General features: G+C 43.1%; 1 protein-coding gene across 2 annotated transcripts in view; it reads left to right on the top strand.

Moving 5' to 3' along the window:
* AGAP1 (ArfGAP with GTPase domain, ankyrin repeat and PH domain 1) overlaps positions 1–11,586 on the top strand; it is a 384,937-nt gene extending 373,351 nt beyond the window's left edge. For both annotated transcript variants that reach the window (XM_066575407.1, XM_066575406.1), the window contains 2 exons: positions 730–985; positions 3,752–11,586. In XM_066575407.1, the coding sequence (XP_066431504.1) occupies positions 730–985; positions 3,752–3,967 (472 nt within the window). In that variant the 3' untranslated portion in view covers positions 3,968–11,586. The remainder of the gene's footprint in view (positions 1–729; positions 986–3,751) is intronic.
* The last annotated feature ends 2,435 nt before the right edge of the window (positions 11,587–14,021 follow it).

Genomic DNA, 14,021 nt, shown 5'->3' with positions numbered 1-14,021 from the left:
ATTTTGCCGCAGAAGAACCGTTTCTGCGGCAAAACTGCTTCAAAGGTTAATGTGGGCTTGTGGATTTTTATTTAGCAGATTTTCGTACGGAATAATCCGCAAGCGTTTTTTTCCGCAGCGCTTTTTTACTTTTTGCTGCGGATTTGGTGCGGATTTGGCTGCGTCCATAGAGGTCTATGGACAAAAAAGCGCCGCAGAAAAGACAGAAGAATGGACATGCTGCATCTTTGAAAACCGCGACGCAGTTGCATTTCCGCACTGCGGCTGTGCGGAAAAAATTCGCACTGTGAGAACAGCTTTTTGGCAAATCTCATTTGTGCTGCATTGCACTGCAAATGCAGCGGTTTTGTCGCAGTGCGAATATGCAACGGCAATCCGCGGCAAATCCGCCCTGTGTGACCCCAGCCTAAAAAACTGTGCTGCGCATAACAACAAACATTTGAACCCCCCCCTCCCCCCCCCAATATTCTTCCCAACTCTTTGTTGTATCACGAAAAGTATGTGTACCAAGTTTGGATCCATGAAGGCATGTAGGTACCTATGAAGAAAAAAAGAAATGTTTGTTTATATATATGTGTGTGTGTAGAAGTATGGGTACAGTTTGGTTGATTTGCTACTGTGTCATCACCTCCATGCGTCAGCAGTTATGTTCTACGCTTCATATGAACAGTGCTATCAATGTAAATGTCTACATCTTGTCAATATACCATTCCTATTTCTTTCCACCAGGGAAGAAAAGGAGCGCTGGATTCGTGCAAAGTACGAGCAGAAACTCTTCTTGGCCCCCCTGCCCTGTCGAGACTTGCCCTTAGGTCAGCAGTTATTGAGGGCTACAGCAGAAGAGGACTTGAGGACAGTAATCCTACTTCTTGCACATGGCTCCCGGGAAGAAGTAAATGAAACCTGCGGAGAGGGAGACCGGCGCACGGCCTTGCATCTAGCTTGTCGCAAGGGAAATGTGGTACTTGTGCAGCTGCTTATATGGGTGAGTACTAGAAAGACCTGAAGGTTTCTGTTGTGTGGATATAAACTGACCTACCAACATGCTTGGCAGTCCAGTTCTATGGACAGGTGGTCATACCGTGCCATGGACAGATTTTGCTAATCTGCTTGTCCGGCTGATCAGGCATATCACAAAAGAGAACGGTTGGTGCCAAGCGATGGCCCAAATTCCATTTCGTTTCACTGCACACTGAAAACGACTGTGCTGTGAACAGACTGCAGTGCCAGGCCAGTTGGGACACAGATTATATCGTGTGTTGAACCGGGTATAGAACATGGTCACCTTCAATAAGCAAGTGTGCTTGTGATGTCTCAATAATGTAGGTCTAGGATTAGAAATGCCACTGTCTTTCGATGTGGTTGAGTGGGCTTTGCTGAAGCAGATGCCTATAGAAACCATTCAGATTACTTTTTCCAATAACCCTTCTGGTCGATCGTTCCGATCACTGCAGGATTTATTGAAATCTCTGCTGACTGTTAGAAAGTAGCCACAAATCTGGCCCAAGTATGGTTGCCAGCAGTCATCTAAGTACTGCAGTGTACAGGTTTTTTCAAATAAGCCAACGATGAAGTCACTCACTCGTTCAAACGATAAATCGGCTCATCTAAAAGGACCCTTAGTCAGCTGGAAGTACCTCAGTTAGTTATTCCTTGCTATCTGAAACTTCCTGGAGTCCTTTTCTTCAGGTGGATCATATGAAAATGACTTAGCTGTGTTTTCTCAAGACGTCAGCTTTTCAGTCAGCATAATTCCTGTGTGTCGATATTACATGGACTCTACTCTCTTAATGAGGGGGAACTCCTATCACAGTTACTGGTGATGGTTAGAGGCTCCTGTCACACAGTCATAATAAAGGAGATCACAGCTCATCTTCCTGATTGTATAATTATGGTCTGTAGTTTAGGTGAGTATAGAATACTGTGATGTGCTGGTACATCATGGGAGTGTTAGCAGAGCACAGAGAAAGCCAGAAGGGAGAAATCTCAACATCAAGATGGTGCCTGATAAGTATCACACAGGAGGCTGCACTGCATGGAAGGGACTGCAGTATACATAGGGGACGTCCAGAGTGTGACAGGCAATCGGGTGAGGAGGGCATGGGTGGGAAAAATGTGTTTTTTCACTGAGGGTGGTCCTTTGAATGAAAATGTACTATGCTGTGTCCAGCATGTGTGCACAGCGGTAGAAAGGTTTTTCTGGCAATAAGGAATTTCTGAACGCCCCCCCCCCCCACACCCTCATATATATATATATATATATATATATATATACACACACACACACATACTTTACTGATGGTGGCACTGGAACATTTAGTTTTTTACCGCCCACCAGCTCCTTGCTTTGTGTAAGGACAGAGGGTGGCACTGTGCTATCAGAACAATGCCCACAGTGCTTGGTAGCCTACATACAGTGTGGCTTGGCATCTGGGGCACAGACCTTGGATCTGGGATGCTGCCTGGTAAAGTTGTCACCCAGTAATTTGATAAAACAAAAAAGAAGCAGCACATATTATAAAATATAGGAACCGGTGTAAGGTCTGTACTGTATATACAGACCCCAGATCAGTTCCACCTTATGTATGTGTGTAAAGAAAAAATATGGATATAGACCCTCTAAAATTACAACCCCCTGATCAGCTCTTCTCTCCTCGCCTGCTGCTTACTGACTGGCCTATATAGGGCACAGCAGCGGCACCAGGCAAGAAGGGCACAGCGGGCTTTGTGAGCTGGGCGAGTTTTAAGAGTTAACGTGCCTACTCTGCACTGGCTTGCACTTCAGTGCCCCTAACAACCAGTAATGGAACATCTCTGGACACGAGGACAGTCTTAGATTTTATGTTTTCTTTTACCTCCTAGTTGGTGTACTTCATGAGGCTGCTAGTTAATAGGCACATCCATGGTGATCTAGGGGAATGAAGGGTTAATGGGGTATATCTTTGGTCTTCCATAGTGGGGAAATCTTAGCTGTGCCAGGGGGAACATACCAGCTGTGCCACTGATTCTCAGCATGACCAGGGGTGGTCGTATGAGATATTGGTGGAAACTATAGAGAGAGTGGCATAATAGGGGAACTTCAAGTCACAATGTGTTCATGCTTTTGTTGTGGACTATTAGGGGGCATTACTGGAAGGGGCTACAAGAGGAGAGTACTACAAGTCTCAACTGTCTTATTATGAGAGGTCAGAAGACATGGGGGGGGGGTATAAGAGGAGAAAACTACACCTCCCAGCATTTCCCAGGCTACCAGCTCTCACACAACTATTGACAATATATAGGAGGAATCCATCACTTCTCCAGTTTCTTCTCCTCGACACAAGGCTCTGCCCCTCATGTAATATGACCATCATCACTGGTTCTTCACTGCTACTTATCCACTCCATGGCTGAGCTCCACATGAAGTATGGCAGCATTGGTGGCATGTGTCAGTTGTGTTGGCCCTCTTCCCCTCAACCCAAATGCGCTCAACTTGCCTCATGGATGGTGTGCCCCTATTGAAATCCAAATGGAAAATATTCATTCACCAGAACATAGGTGCGTAAAAGCCTGATGGGAATATCCATAAACTACAGCATTGCCTGCCGAGCCGCCTTCTATCCGCTACGTTACTGCAGTGTATTACTGACTGGTAAAGTAACAATTGGGGAACTCTCAGGGAATTTGCTGATTGTGGGAGAACTTTAATGCGCTAATTTATAAAACAATAATGTAAATATAACCATTATTTTTCTTTTTTTTTTCCACCCAGTACGGTGTTGATGTGATGGCACGGGACTTCCATGGCAACACAGCTTTAGCCTACGCCAAGCAAGCTGTGACCGCAGAGGTGCGGGACCTCCTGCTGCAGTATGGCTGCCCTGACGAACAATTTGTGCTCATGGCTACACCAAACCTTTCCCGGAAAAACAATCGCAACAACAACAGCAACACAGGAGGTGGAGGACTGATGCCCACCTTAATCTAAAAGGATCTTGTGAAAAGGAGACAGACTCAAGCACCGCTCACCCCTTTGCACCGCGAGGGGGAGGAGCCAGCAATGACATGGGAGGCGTAAAAAGCACTGAGTGCTGAACAAGGGGGAGAACAGACTGAGCCTTCACTAGCATTTGGGAGGCAGGAAGAAGAAAAAAAAAAGCGGAGGAAGGGAGGCAGAGAGCTGTCAGTTATGTGCACATTTCACCTCTACCCCAGCAGAACACTTAGGCTCTGCTCTCATCTGACAAGCACTGCTCCACATAAATCACACGCAGGCACTGAGTTTGTCAGGTTTGAGGCTCCAATGATGCTATGTGTCAAATCACTTGGAGCTAATCTGTCCTCAGAGAATGCTGGCTTCATTACACTTGTATAGTTGAGTTCCCTCAGCCTGTACCGCTGTTTAATAGGACATGATTACTCATCATGTAGAAGGGAGCATATTAGCTGAGGAGGAAGCTCTCTCCACGCTCCGCTGATTACAGGGATGTGATTGCAATATTCTTACAAGAATCATATTAGGAGAGACATTCTGGGCCCCATCTTCAGACTCCTTGTCATAATCTCGCTGCGCTTTAAAGCGCCTATTCCCTCTAAATGTAACCCCCCAAAAAAATATAGGAACAAAAAAAAATTATTTTTTTTGTAAAAGCTTTGGAAAGGGTGCATTTCGAACAGCTGTTTTTTTATAATTTGACTTGAGATACATTTATGCCTTGTGAGATCTTTTTTTTTTTTTTGTAAAATTTTTGTTTTTATTTACAGAAATAATTTAATTGAATGGAACGGTGTGCCGGCCACCTGAGGTTCCTCGTGCCGCATGGCTCCGTTTCCTAAAACACACACATTGCACCCATTGTTTCAGTACATCTGGGTCACATCGCCTAGCTGATTTGCAAACGACATAAAAAAACAGAAATATCATAAGTGAAGTGGTTACATGGTTGAGTGCATTTATTTATTTTTTAACCTTAAAGGCCTACTTAAATGGCCTTAATTGGAAATACGTAGGAGCTATGGAACATGTTCTCATGGAGAGCTTTGTATGTAGAACACACACTGGAGAAGTCCGAGACAGAAGCGCCATGTATATTGATATACTGGGCCACTTGATAGTATAGGAATAGGGTCGACAGTAATAAATCCATAGAGTGGTCGTTGGGTAGGCCATCCTTGGCTGATTGTGTGGCTCGACCACTGGGTCCCCCATGGATAACAAAGCCTTTTTAGGTTTTCTCCAACAGGCCACCACACCCGACATAGAGGTGTTTAGAGTGTTGCAACCCAGATCCCCTTAAGTACCTCCAGAGTGCCTCATTGGGATATGGGACTGCTACTTCTTTCTACAATGTAGAGTGTCAAAACATAGAGCTAAAGCCATAGAGGCCACACTTGGCAACCTCTGTGCAATCAGAAGCTGCAACTGTATTTGGTTTTACTATAACTATTAGCCTTTTGTCATGTGGTTTTTAGTTGCATATTGGCTGCGGTGTGTGGCCTCACTCAAAAAGATGTAGGAATTAGAGGGGTTGTTCGAGTTGTGTAAACTGCATGTAAAGGGGACCCCCACGGTAATAATTTAACAAAGCAGCTCACCTCTCCCCATTCCTCGCTTGTTGCCTCCTGGTGGGTCTGGGTCTCCCTGCTGACAAAACATTTTCAGGCTGCTGTCGGCCTCTGATCTTCCGTAAAACCTGCTGCTGTAGCCAGTGATGGCTGTTATTGGCTGCAGCAGCCTATTTCTGAGACAGCTGACTGCACCCTGTAAATATGATGTCAGCAGACGGGGAGAGGGGAGTATGAGCTGCTTTATTTTTCACCATGGAGGACTCATTTACATACAGTTTCCATAACTTGGACAACCCCTTTAAATAGCTTTGCCCCTTGAAATGTATATGTTTACCTGATTCATTTGATACTATGGGGAATAAACGGTGCTGTTCAAAAGTCCTGAATCACACTAGATTTTGAAGATTTTAATATGTTTAAATCAAATTTAAGTTAGGAAAGTCTACATTTGGCTACAATATATTATATACGGATTTTATTTTGAAATTTTAAGGAAATTGAAAAATTGTGAAAAATTAAATTCATCTTATAACCAAACAATACTACAAAGAAAAACATCAGAGCATGTTAGAAATGACCCATATACAGTAAAAGGGCAATATGAAAGCCTCAATCATTATCATCAATATTGAATTGGCCATCCATTGTTCTTGATCACCAGTCCGGTAGGGAGTGCAAAAGGTTTATTTATTAGTTCAACGGAAACCACATGATGTCAGGCGTTGAGGATGCTTTCAGTCAGTTCCCTTTTGGATATTTTTGTAGACACTTTTTGCCATAAGTTCTCAATCAGACTTCAATATGGTGGCTGTGCTAGCCAATCCATTTGCCCTATACTGTTCCTCTGGAACCACTGCTTCACAAGTGTTGACTGATGGCAGGGAACATTATCATCTTGGAAGATGAAGTCCCTATCAGGAAAGAAATCTTAAGCTCTTAATCACATTTGTTTCTTTAGTACTTCACAGTGTTTCCAGCCAGTCATCATCGCTTCAATGACATGTAGCCTCCCAACTCCATAAATGACCAAACCATTACTGACGTAGGGTGCCTAATTGTAGGAACTGTGCATTCTGGCTTGAATTTTTCTTACGGGTATCTCCTGATGTAGACAGATGCAAAATTTTTCCCAAATTGTGAAGGTCACTACAATGTACTTTTTCCTACTATTGGGGGTAGCGGTGGCGGGGTTCCTTTGCCCAGGCCAACTTTTGACAGAAATAGTTTCCCTTTGGCTTCACACACACCATTCTTTTTGAGCAATCTGTGGTGTACTGTTACCACGAAGCCTCAGGATTTGCTCCACTCGCAGTTTTGGTGATGTCAACTTGCAGTTTTGAGAGAGAGCCTCTTCAAGACTTTGTCATCCCTTACTGATGAGCACCTTGAGCAACCAGACCAAAGTTGACCAGCGACACTTCCCGTAGGTTTTTGTGTCTCTGGATGGTTTTAACAACCATAGATTTGTTGTCTCCTTCCCCGTTCAATGTCTTTCTAGACGAAAACCCTTCAAGGTGGTGGGAAATGATGCTCATTCAAAAGAAACTTGACTTTCATTTTGCTCAAAAGTAACCCGTACACGGTGTACTGCCAGCTGGGCAGTGTTTATGGCGGACTCCAACTACGGAGACGCCTGTAACCAAATCTCTCTGCTTTCTGCTGTTGTAAACTGAAAGCTGCACTGTGATTGGTTACTAATGGAACTATAGTAAGACCATTTTTCTTCTAGACCGTTTAGTAAGTCTATCCCTAAAGGTACGTTCACATACAGCGCATTTTGACAACGCTTTTTGTGCAGATCTGCCGTGGAATTTATCCTTTCAATTGAAAAAGATGACTAAAAAACGCATCAAAATTCAAACCAGACGGTACGAATTTGGAAACTGTGTTTGGTGCTGATCCACATCAAAATCCGCATTATATTGGGGATTTTCATTCAGAACTGCATCAAAACCCACAAATTCCACAGCATTTCTGTCTCCAAAACAGTGAAAATCCACATCATGGGATGCAATCAGCTGTGCGCATGTGCAACTGATTGACTGTTTTTATTTTGTGAAAATGCTGCAGATTTTGCCACGGACTTTTCGTAGCTACTCTGCTACCTGTGAGCGTCCCCTTAGGGTGCATCCACACACAGTAGAATTCACCGTGGAAAAACTCCACATGAATTCCACCTCTGAAATACATGTCAAAAACTTTTTGACATGTCGCTTTGTGATGTGGAAATGCATGAAAACGAGATTTTTCACGTTGCAATTCCACATGCAGATTTTGCCCATTGACGGGGCAAATTCTGCATGCGGATCCGAACGAAAAAACGCATAAAAAAAAGATTTTGACGTGGATTTTAGAAGTGGAACCTGTGTGGAATATCTCCACAGTGAATTCTGCCATGTGAACATACCCTAACAGTATATACTCCACTAAGATCCTGCCAAAGAAATATTCACAGCTTGCGTTCTGATTGGCCATTATACGTTTGCATCTAATTTATTACATTTTTCCATATCGATCCTACAAACTGGTTGTTTGTTTACAGGCTTTTTTTTAGTAAATAACGCTTAGGCTTTAAAAGATATGTTGAAGTTGTGGAAATCTGAAATCTACACAAAACTACAAAATCAACCCACATATAATACATAGGCTGCAATTATTACCATATATACTCGAGTATAAGCTTAGTTTTTCAGCACATTTTTTTATGCTGAAAAAGCCGCCCTCAACTTATACTCGCGATGGTCTCCCTGGCGGTGCGGCAAGCGGTTTGAGAATTCTTCCCCCTTGTCAACTCCCTGCTCAGCTGTGATCGGATCAAGTGCCAGCCAATCACAGCCGGTGCTCGATCATTCACAGTCATTCAGTGGATGACATCACTGAATGGCTGTGATTGGTTTATCGAGCGCCGGCTGTGATTGGCTGGCACTCGATCCAATCACAGCGCTTACTTACACAGCGCTGATGGCAGGGGAATTCAAAGCCGAGCAGGGAGATGACAGTGGGGGGAAGTCTGAAGCAGCTTACTGCACCGCCGGGGAGATCATCGCGGCGGGGGCACAGACGCCGGCTGGGAGGTGAGTATTGCATTTTTTCTTTACCTACTATATACTCGAGTATAGCTCGGCTTATACTCAAATCAATGTTTTCCCAGTTTTTTGTGGTAAAACTTATTGACTTACACTTGGGTCGGCTAATACTCGAGTATATACGGTAATTAAAAAATGGAGGTAAACCTAAAAGTTCAACATCTTTGTAAGGGATGCAGGACTTTTGAATAGCATTGTACATAGAGCAGTATAATATAAAGGTCAGTGAAATGGAGATATGGACACCGATATCATATCTGCATAAATATCTTGAGGCTTTCAGAAGTGGATGGATGTCCGATTAGAGTGGTCATCGTGGCTGGAGGCTTCTCCGCAGCCTACAGCGATTGATAAAAGGGAGTTGATCTCCTTCAAGGGCAACCTGAGGAGTTTAGTGTCCTTTTAAGCATAAATGATCCTTAGTCATCTGATTTAATTCCAAACTACTATAATCATTATTACGGTTGGTGTTCCTCCATGCGCTTTCTATCTGATGCATGTTCTGTATGTGGTTTTTGGGGAAAGGAAAAAGATAAAGCACTCAGGCATGTAACCTTCTCTTCAGAGTGTTGGATATGGTAAAACTCCAATTGACTTGGTTTTCTTTGCAGATGGTTAGACTTTTACAGGCAGATATGTTATCTCGTATATAAAATCCAGAACAGACAAAAGTGAAGCATTTTCCATAGCGACTCGCCATATTTCATCCATTATTTTCCACCACTGTTCCACTCCTTGCCTGCACATTAGTGGCCCTATGTGATGTAGAAGAGCTGGATTCGGAGGCTGCCTGTTTCCCAATCTTGTATTCAGTGATGTTCACTCTAGAATGCTGCGTTCTAGAATATGCTCAGGCCATCCTTACAAAAGTTTTTGAAATAGATGGGGCATCGCCATCAACCCCTAAATCTACAGGTCAGATTAAATACGTGGTCAGTCTGCACTGGTGAGTGAAATCACTTTACTGGTTTCAAGGTGTGGTTGTAGTACCTCTCTTCATTAGTCTTCATGCCTTTCTTGGATATGCTAAGGGTTACAATAAACATGCAGATTGCTCACCTATGATCAATAGGACGTCTGACGATCCTCAGCCTCCCATACGGAGCGCATACAAGGTCTCATAAATCCCACCGGCAGCACATATTTGGTGATCAGCATCATCGTCCTTAAAGAGAACAATCATGGTCATTGCATGGAGACTTGCCAACATGTTGGAAATCTCCGTGTGCAATAACAAGCACTTTAAAGCATTATGAAAATAAGTATCATATCTTCCCCATACATTGACCATTTTTGCCAGCCTTAGCTTACAAGTAGAGAGCCCTGCAGACAAGAAGTGTTATATAGCATTAATAACAGTAGAAGGTATACGGGATGTTTTAGTGTTCAAAAACTGGACTCTATCGTGCACTGTGTATTGTGCATACAAAATTTCCTATTTTGGGGCATATAATACACCATTTAGCCCATATTAAACAATTACACCCATGTCAAGTTGGCCTTACTGAAGGCAGTGAAGAATAAAGTAGGGAGCAGTGTACTGAAATGGGGCTCCTGTGTATCCGGTACAGGTAAACCTCTGTCGGACTCTTCTATCAATGAAGCAATATTCGAGTTTGTGCAGAATTCCCAGCCGTTGTTCTTCTAAATTAAGTTGTATGCTTTACGTTCCCAGTCGTAGGCTGGACATGGAAATCAGATCCATCTGTTTCGTCAATCGGACGGAAGGCTTTCATGGGGTAATAGTAGGTTCCTCAAGATGAGTTTTTTTCCAGTCCAATCCCAACCACTTTCGCAGATAGGTGATGTGCTCTACAATCTCTTACCTGGTCCTATCTATGGAAACAGTTCACGAGGGAATGGTAACTGTTGGCCAAATGGTTCTACATCTACGGCCAGTTTAGACAGGGAGATGTTACGGGTTGAATTACAGTTGAGAGAGAGAGCTCATAGTTGAATAGTGATCTAGTCAATAGCAGTCTATGTCCCTGTTTGTAGGTTTGCACTACACAACTTGAACCCAGATTTCCATGTTATCTCCATTGTCAGGCAGTTTCACACACTTGTACGTAGCACTTTTGTAATTATGGGAGATGTGAGTTATGCTTGGGTTGTTTTTTTTTGGTTCTTACAGTTGTTGTGCTATCGGAAGGTGGCATTAAGAAGTCATGTCTCCAGGATCTATTGTGGTCGAATCACACCCTTGAACAATGAGAGGAATATATTATACACTGCATGCTATGACATATCAGTGACCAAATAAGCTAAATGAACAGGTCTTCACAAGAAATGGGGCAAATTAGCTGTACATACGATGGTATCCCAAAAACTAGGAATCTCTCAGCCGTGAAGCTGTTTCACTATTTAGATCTCACTCAATATGGGACATCCTAGATAAAACAAAACACTACAGATACTTAAAAGGATCCATGTCATTTTATGATGGTTATCTACAAGGTAACTGTAAAGCCCTTTCCAATCTAACCTACACCTCCAAATCGCACCACCATCTATGGCCATCGAGCACAAGTGGCCATTTCTTTATCTCCTGAGTAGAGTGTGTTGAGCACTACAGTAAAAGGGAATATGTGTGTCCTGATATTGAGAAGAAGTGGGAGTCGGATACAGTGTGTCGTCATCTCCCTCTGGCAGAGAGTTCATCTTCAAGACATCCACCCCATGAACTTGGGAGGGGCACTTTTATTTAAGTTTTTTTTAATCTCTTCTGACCAGATGTGGAGCCAGATTCTGCCCCCGAGTAGTGTGTATCTTATTTCAGACTACAACTCTGTACCACCTATATGCAAGGTGTATTTTGCAGAGTTATTTTTTTTTTTTCGGTGTCTTATTGATTATGTTGTCTAAGTTATACAGAATTCTTTTGTATCGTGTCTTATTAGAGGATGCAAAATGTATGTAAAATAAAAAAACAAGGAAAAACTATTTGAATAGAAACAAATTTTGGTGGTTTGTGGCTTTTTGGTCGTTATGATGTCTTAGCGTTATGACATTGGTCTTTGAACTTTGCATTGAACCACACATGAGATCACATGGTCTAGGATATTTGATTGGACAAATAGATAGAGCCTGATATATCACTGGAAGGGAAAATAACCCGGCTCAGGCTCACGTATTTTGGCCATGTAATGTGAGCAGAGTCACTAGAAAAATCTATAATGCTTGGACAGGTAAGTGGCAAAAGACGACCAAAGGACAGGATGGCTGATACTGTCAGAGCTGATACTGGCATGGATATCACACAACTGAAAGAAGCAGTGCAAAACCGAAAAACATGGGGGGAGCCTTTAGGGTCGCCGTGGGTCGTGAACGGCTAAACGGCTAACAACATCATAGCAAAGGTACAAATAAGCAGAATAATTGCAGTCAGCACACAATTTCACAAACTTTACAAATTCCTGATGAATACATGAATTCTGATAAGCTCAGAACCTCAAGGACAGGTACATAATAACACTGTTGAAGAATAAAAAAAAGAGTGTCCACTAGAGATGAGCGAGCACGCTCAGATTAGGCAGTTACTCGAGGGAGCATCGCTCTTCTCGAATAACTACATTCTCGTCCGAGCAGGCTCGGGGGGTGATCCGGGAGGGGAGAGAGATCTCTCTCACTCTCCCCCCGCCACCCTACCCGAGCCTGCTCGGACAAGAATGCAGTCACTCGAGAAGAGCGATGCTCGCTCGAGTAACTGCCTTATCCGAGTGTGCTCACTCATCTCTATTGGACACCTCTCCTAGCCATGTTTCTTGATGGATCCTAGCAATTGTGACCTGATTCACCCACTGTCTAGAGTATTTTGCCTGTCTTACTGCTGATTTTTTTTGTTTCCACTGGGTAGAAGTGGCACCCAAGGGAGGAGAATTGGCAACTGGGCTGCCCCCATAAGCAATGGTTTCATGGTAGATCCCACTTACAATTCAGTTATCTAATATGTATAGACAGATTTAAAGGTCTATATAGTCTGTTATTATTTATCTAAGGACATTTAAGGTGCTTTTAGACAGAACGAAGGTCGTCCAAACAAGTGAAAGTAGACAATCATTAGCTCTAAGCGCAAGTGAGCGATGAATGAGAATTATTCGCTTTTCATTCGTCGTTCATTTTCTACAGGCATAAAAATCATTGTTGGCTCGTTCTATTATCATCCGGTTTAAACCACTCGCTCGGTCCCCCTCATTTGCGTAAACGGGGACTGAATGATTCTGAACGATTCTCGTTTAAATGAGCCAATGATGCATCTGCCTATCTAAATGGGCTGCACGAGAGCGAACGAGTTAGCGGTGATGTCACTCGCTCGTTCAAAGGAGAATCGGATCGTCTAAAAGAACACTAAAGCTGGTCACAGATATAAGTTGATTTGCATGCAAATGTATAAAAAGAACAATGCTAAATGGTAAAACTATCGTTTATCGCTGCTCTACATTGATTGTAGAAACATTGCCGATGGTAGACGTAAATGTAAATGCCCGCCTAGCACACTGCTCATGAGAACCATCAGTAGGCAGTGATGACCCTCCTGCCCAATGATTACCCAATGATTTATTGGAAATGACCTGCAAATAATCGGAATGATTACTCAAAACGCTACTGTATTACCACGGGTGCTGGCGGAGAGAGCTGCAAGTCAAGAAGCGGATTACAGTCACGGAGGTGTCGGGCTTCATAGACATTGCAGATATCATTTTAGTACAACATGTATTTCCAATGCAGGGTTTTAATAGTAATAAGAAATAAAGGAGAGAACTTACTACGCCCGGCATTTGCCACACCAGGCTTAGTAGGATTTCTCCTGGCGCACTGTGTCCTTAGTACATGTAGAAGCGCAGGCCTCTATGTATTTAATACATCCTGGCAGCTCTGTGCGCCTTCTCAGAAACCTGTGTCAACCTGGTGTTAATTATTATAAATCTGTTTGTCTGGAGGTGACCACACCCCCTCCTGTCAAACCTGCTTTTCAAACAACCCAGAAAGCTCAAAAATTGGAAACTTTTTTGCAAATACCCGTTTAAGTCAAAAATTTCATTTTTTTTATGACGGAAAGTGGCTTAAAAGCTTCTATAAAACTGCCCCAACATGTTCTGAATTTCTCACTTCCGACAGGTGAAAGCCGGCAGTTGCTTTTTTAGAAGGTCTTGATGACAACAATAACTTTGGCCTTTTTCAGCCTTGTCGCAGGGACTTAGCCTGGTTCCAAACTGCCATCCATATCAATGACTCCTCATGTATACATATAACGGCAGTATTCAAGGGTGTCAACTTTTCATGATGATTTGGATCCACCTAAACTCCCCCAGGAAGCAGTGTTGTGGGGAATTTCAAGTAACGCCATTGGAAGACTAGAAAAAACGTCTGCTGTGGAATAAACAATGG

This window comes from Eleutherodactylus coqui, chromosome 8 (assembly GCF_035609145.1).
Source record: "Eleutherodactylus coqui strain aEleCoq1 chromosome 8, aEleCoq1.hap1, whole genome shotgun sequence".
Classification (NCBI taxonomy): domain Eukaryota; kingdom Metazoa; phylum Chordata; class Amphibia; order Anura; family Eleutherodactylidae; genus Eleutherodactylus; species Eleutherodactylus coqui.
Note: the sequence above shows the minus strand (reverse complement) of the source record. Positions and strands in the feature narration are given on the sequence as shown.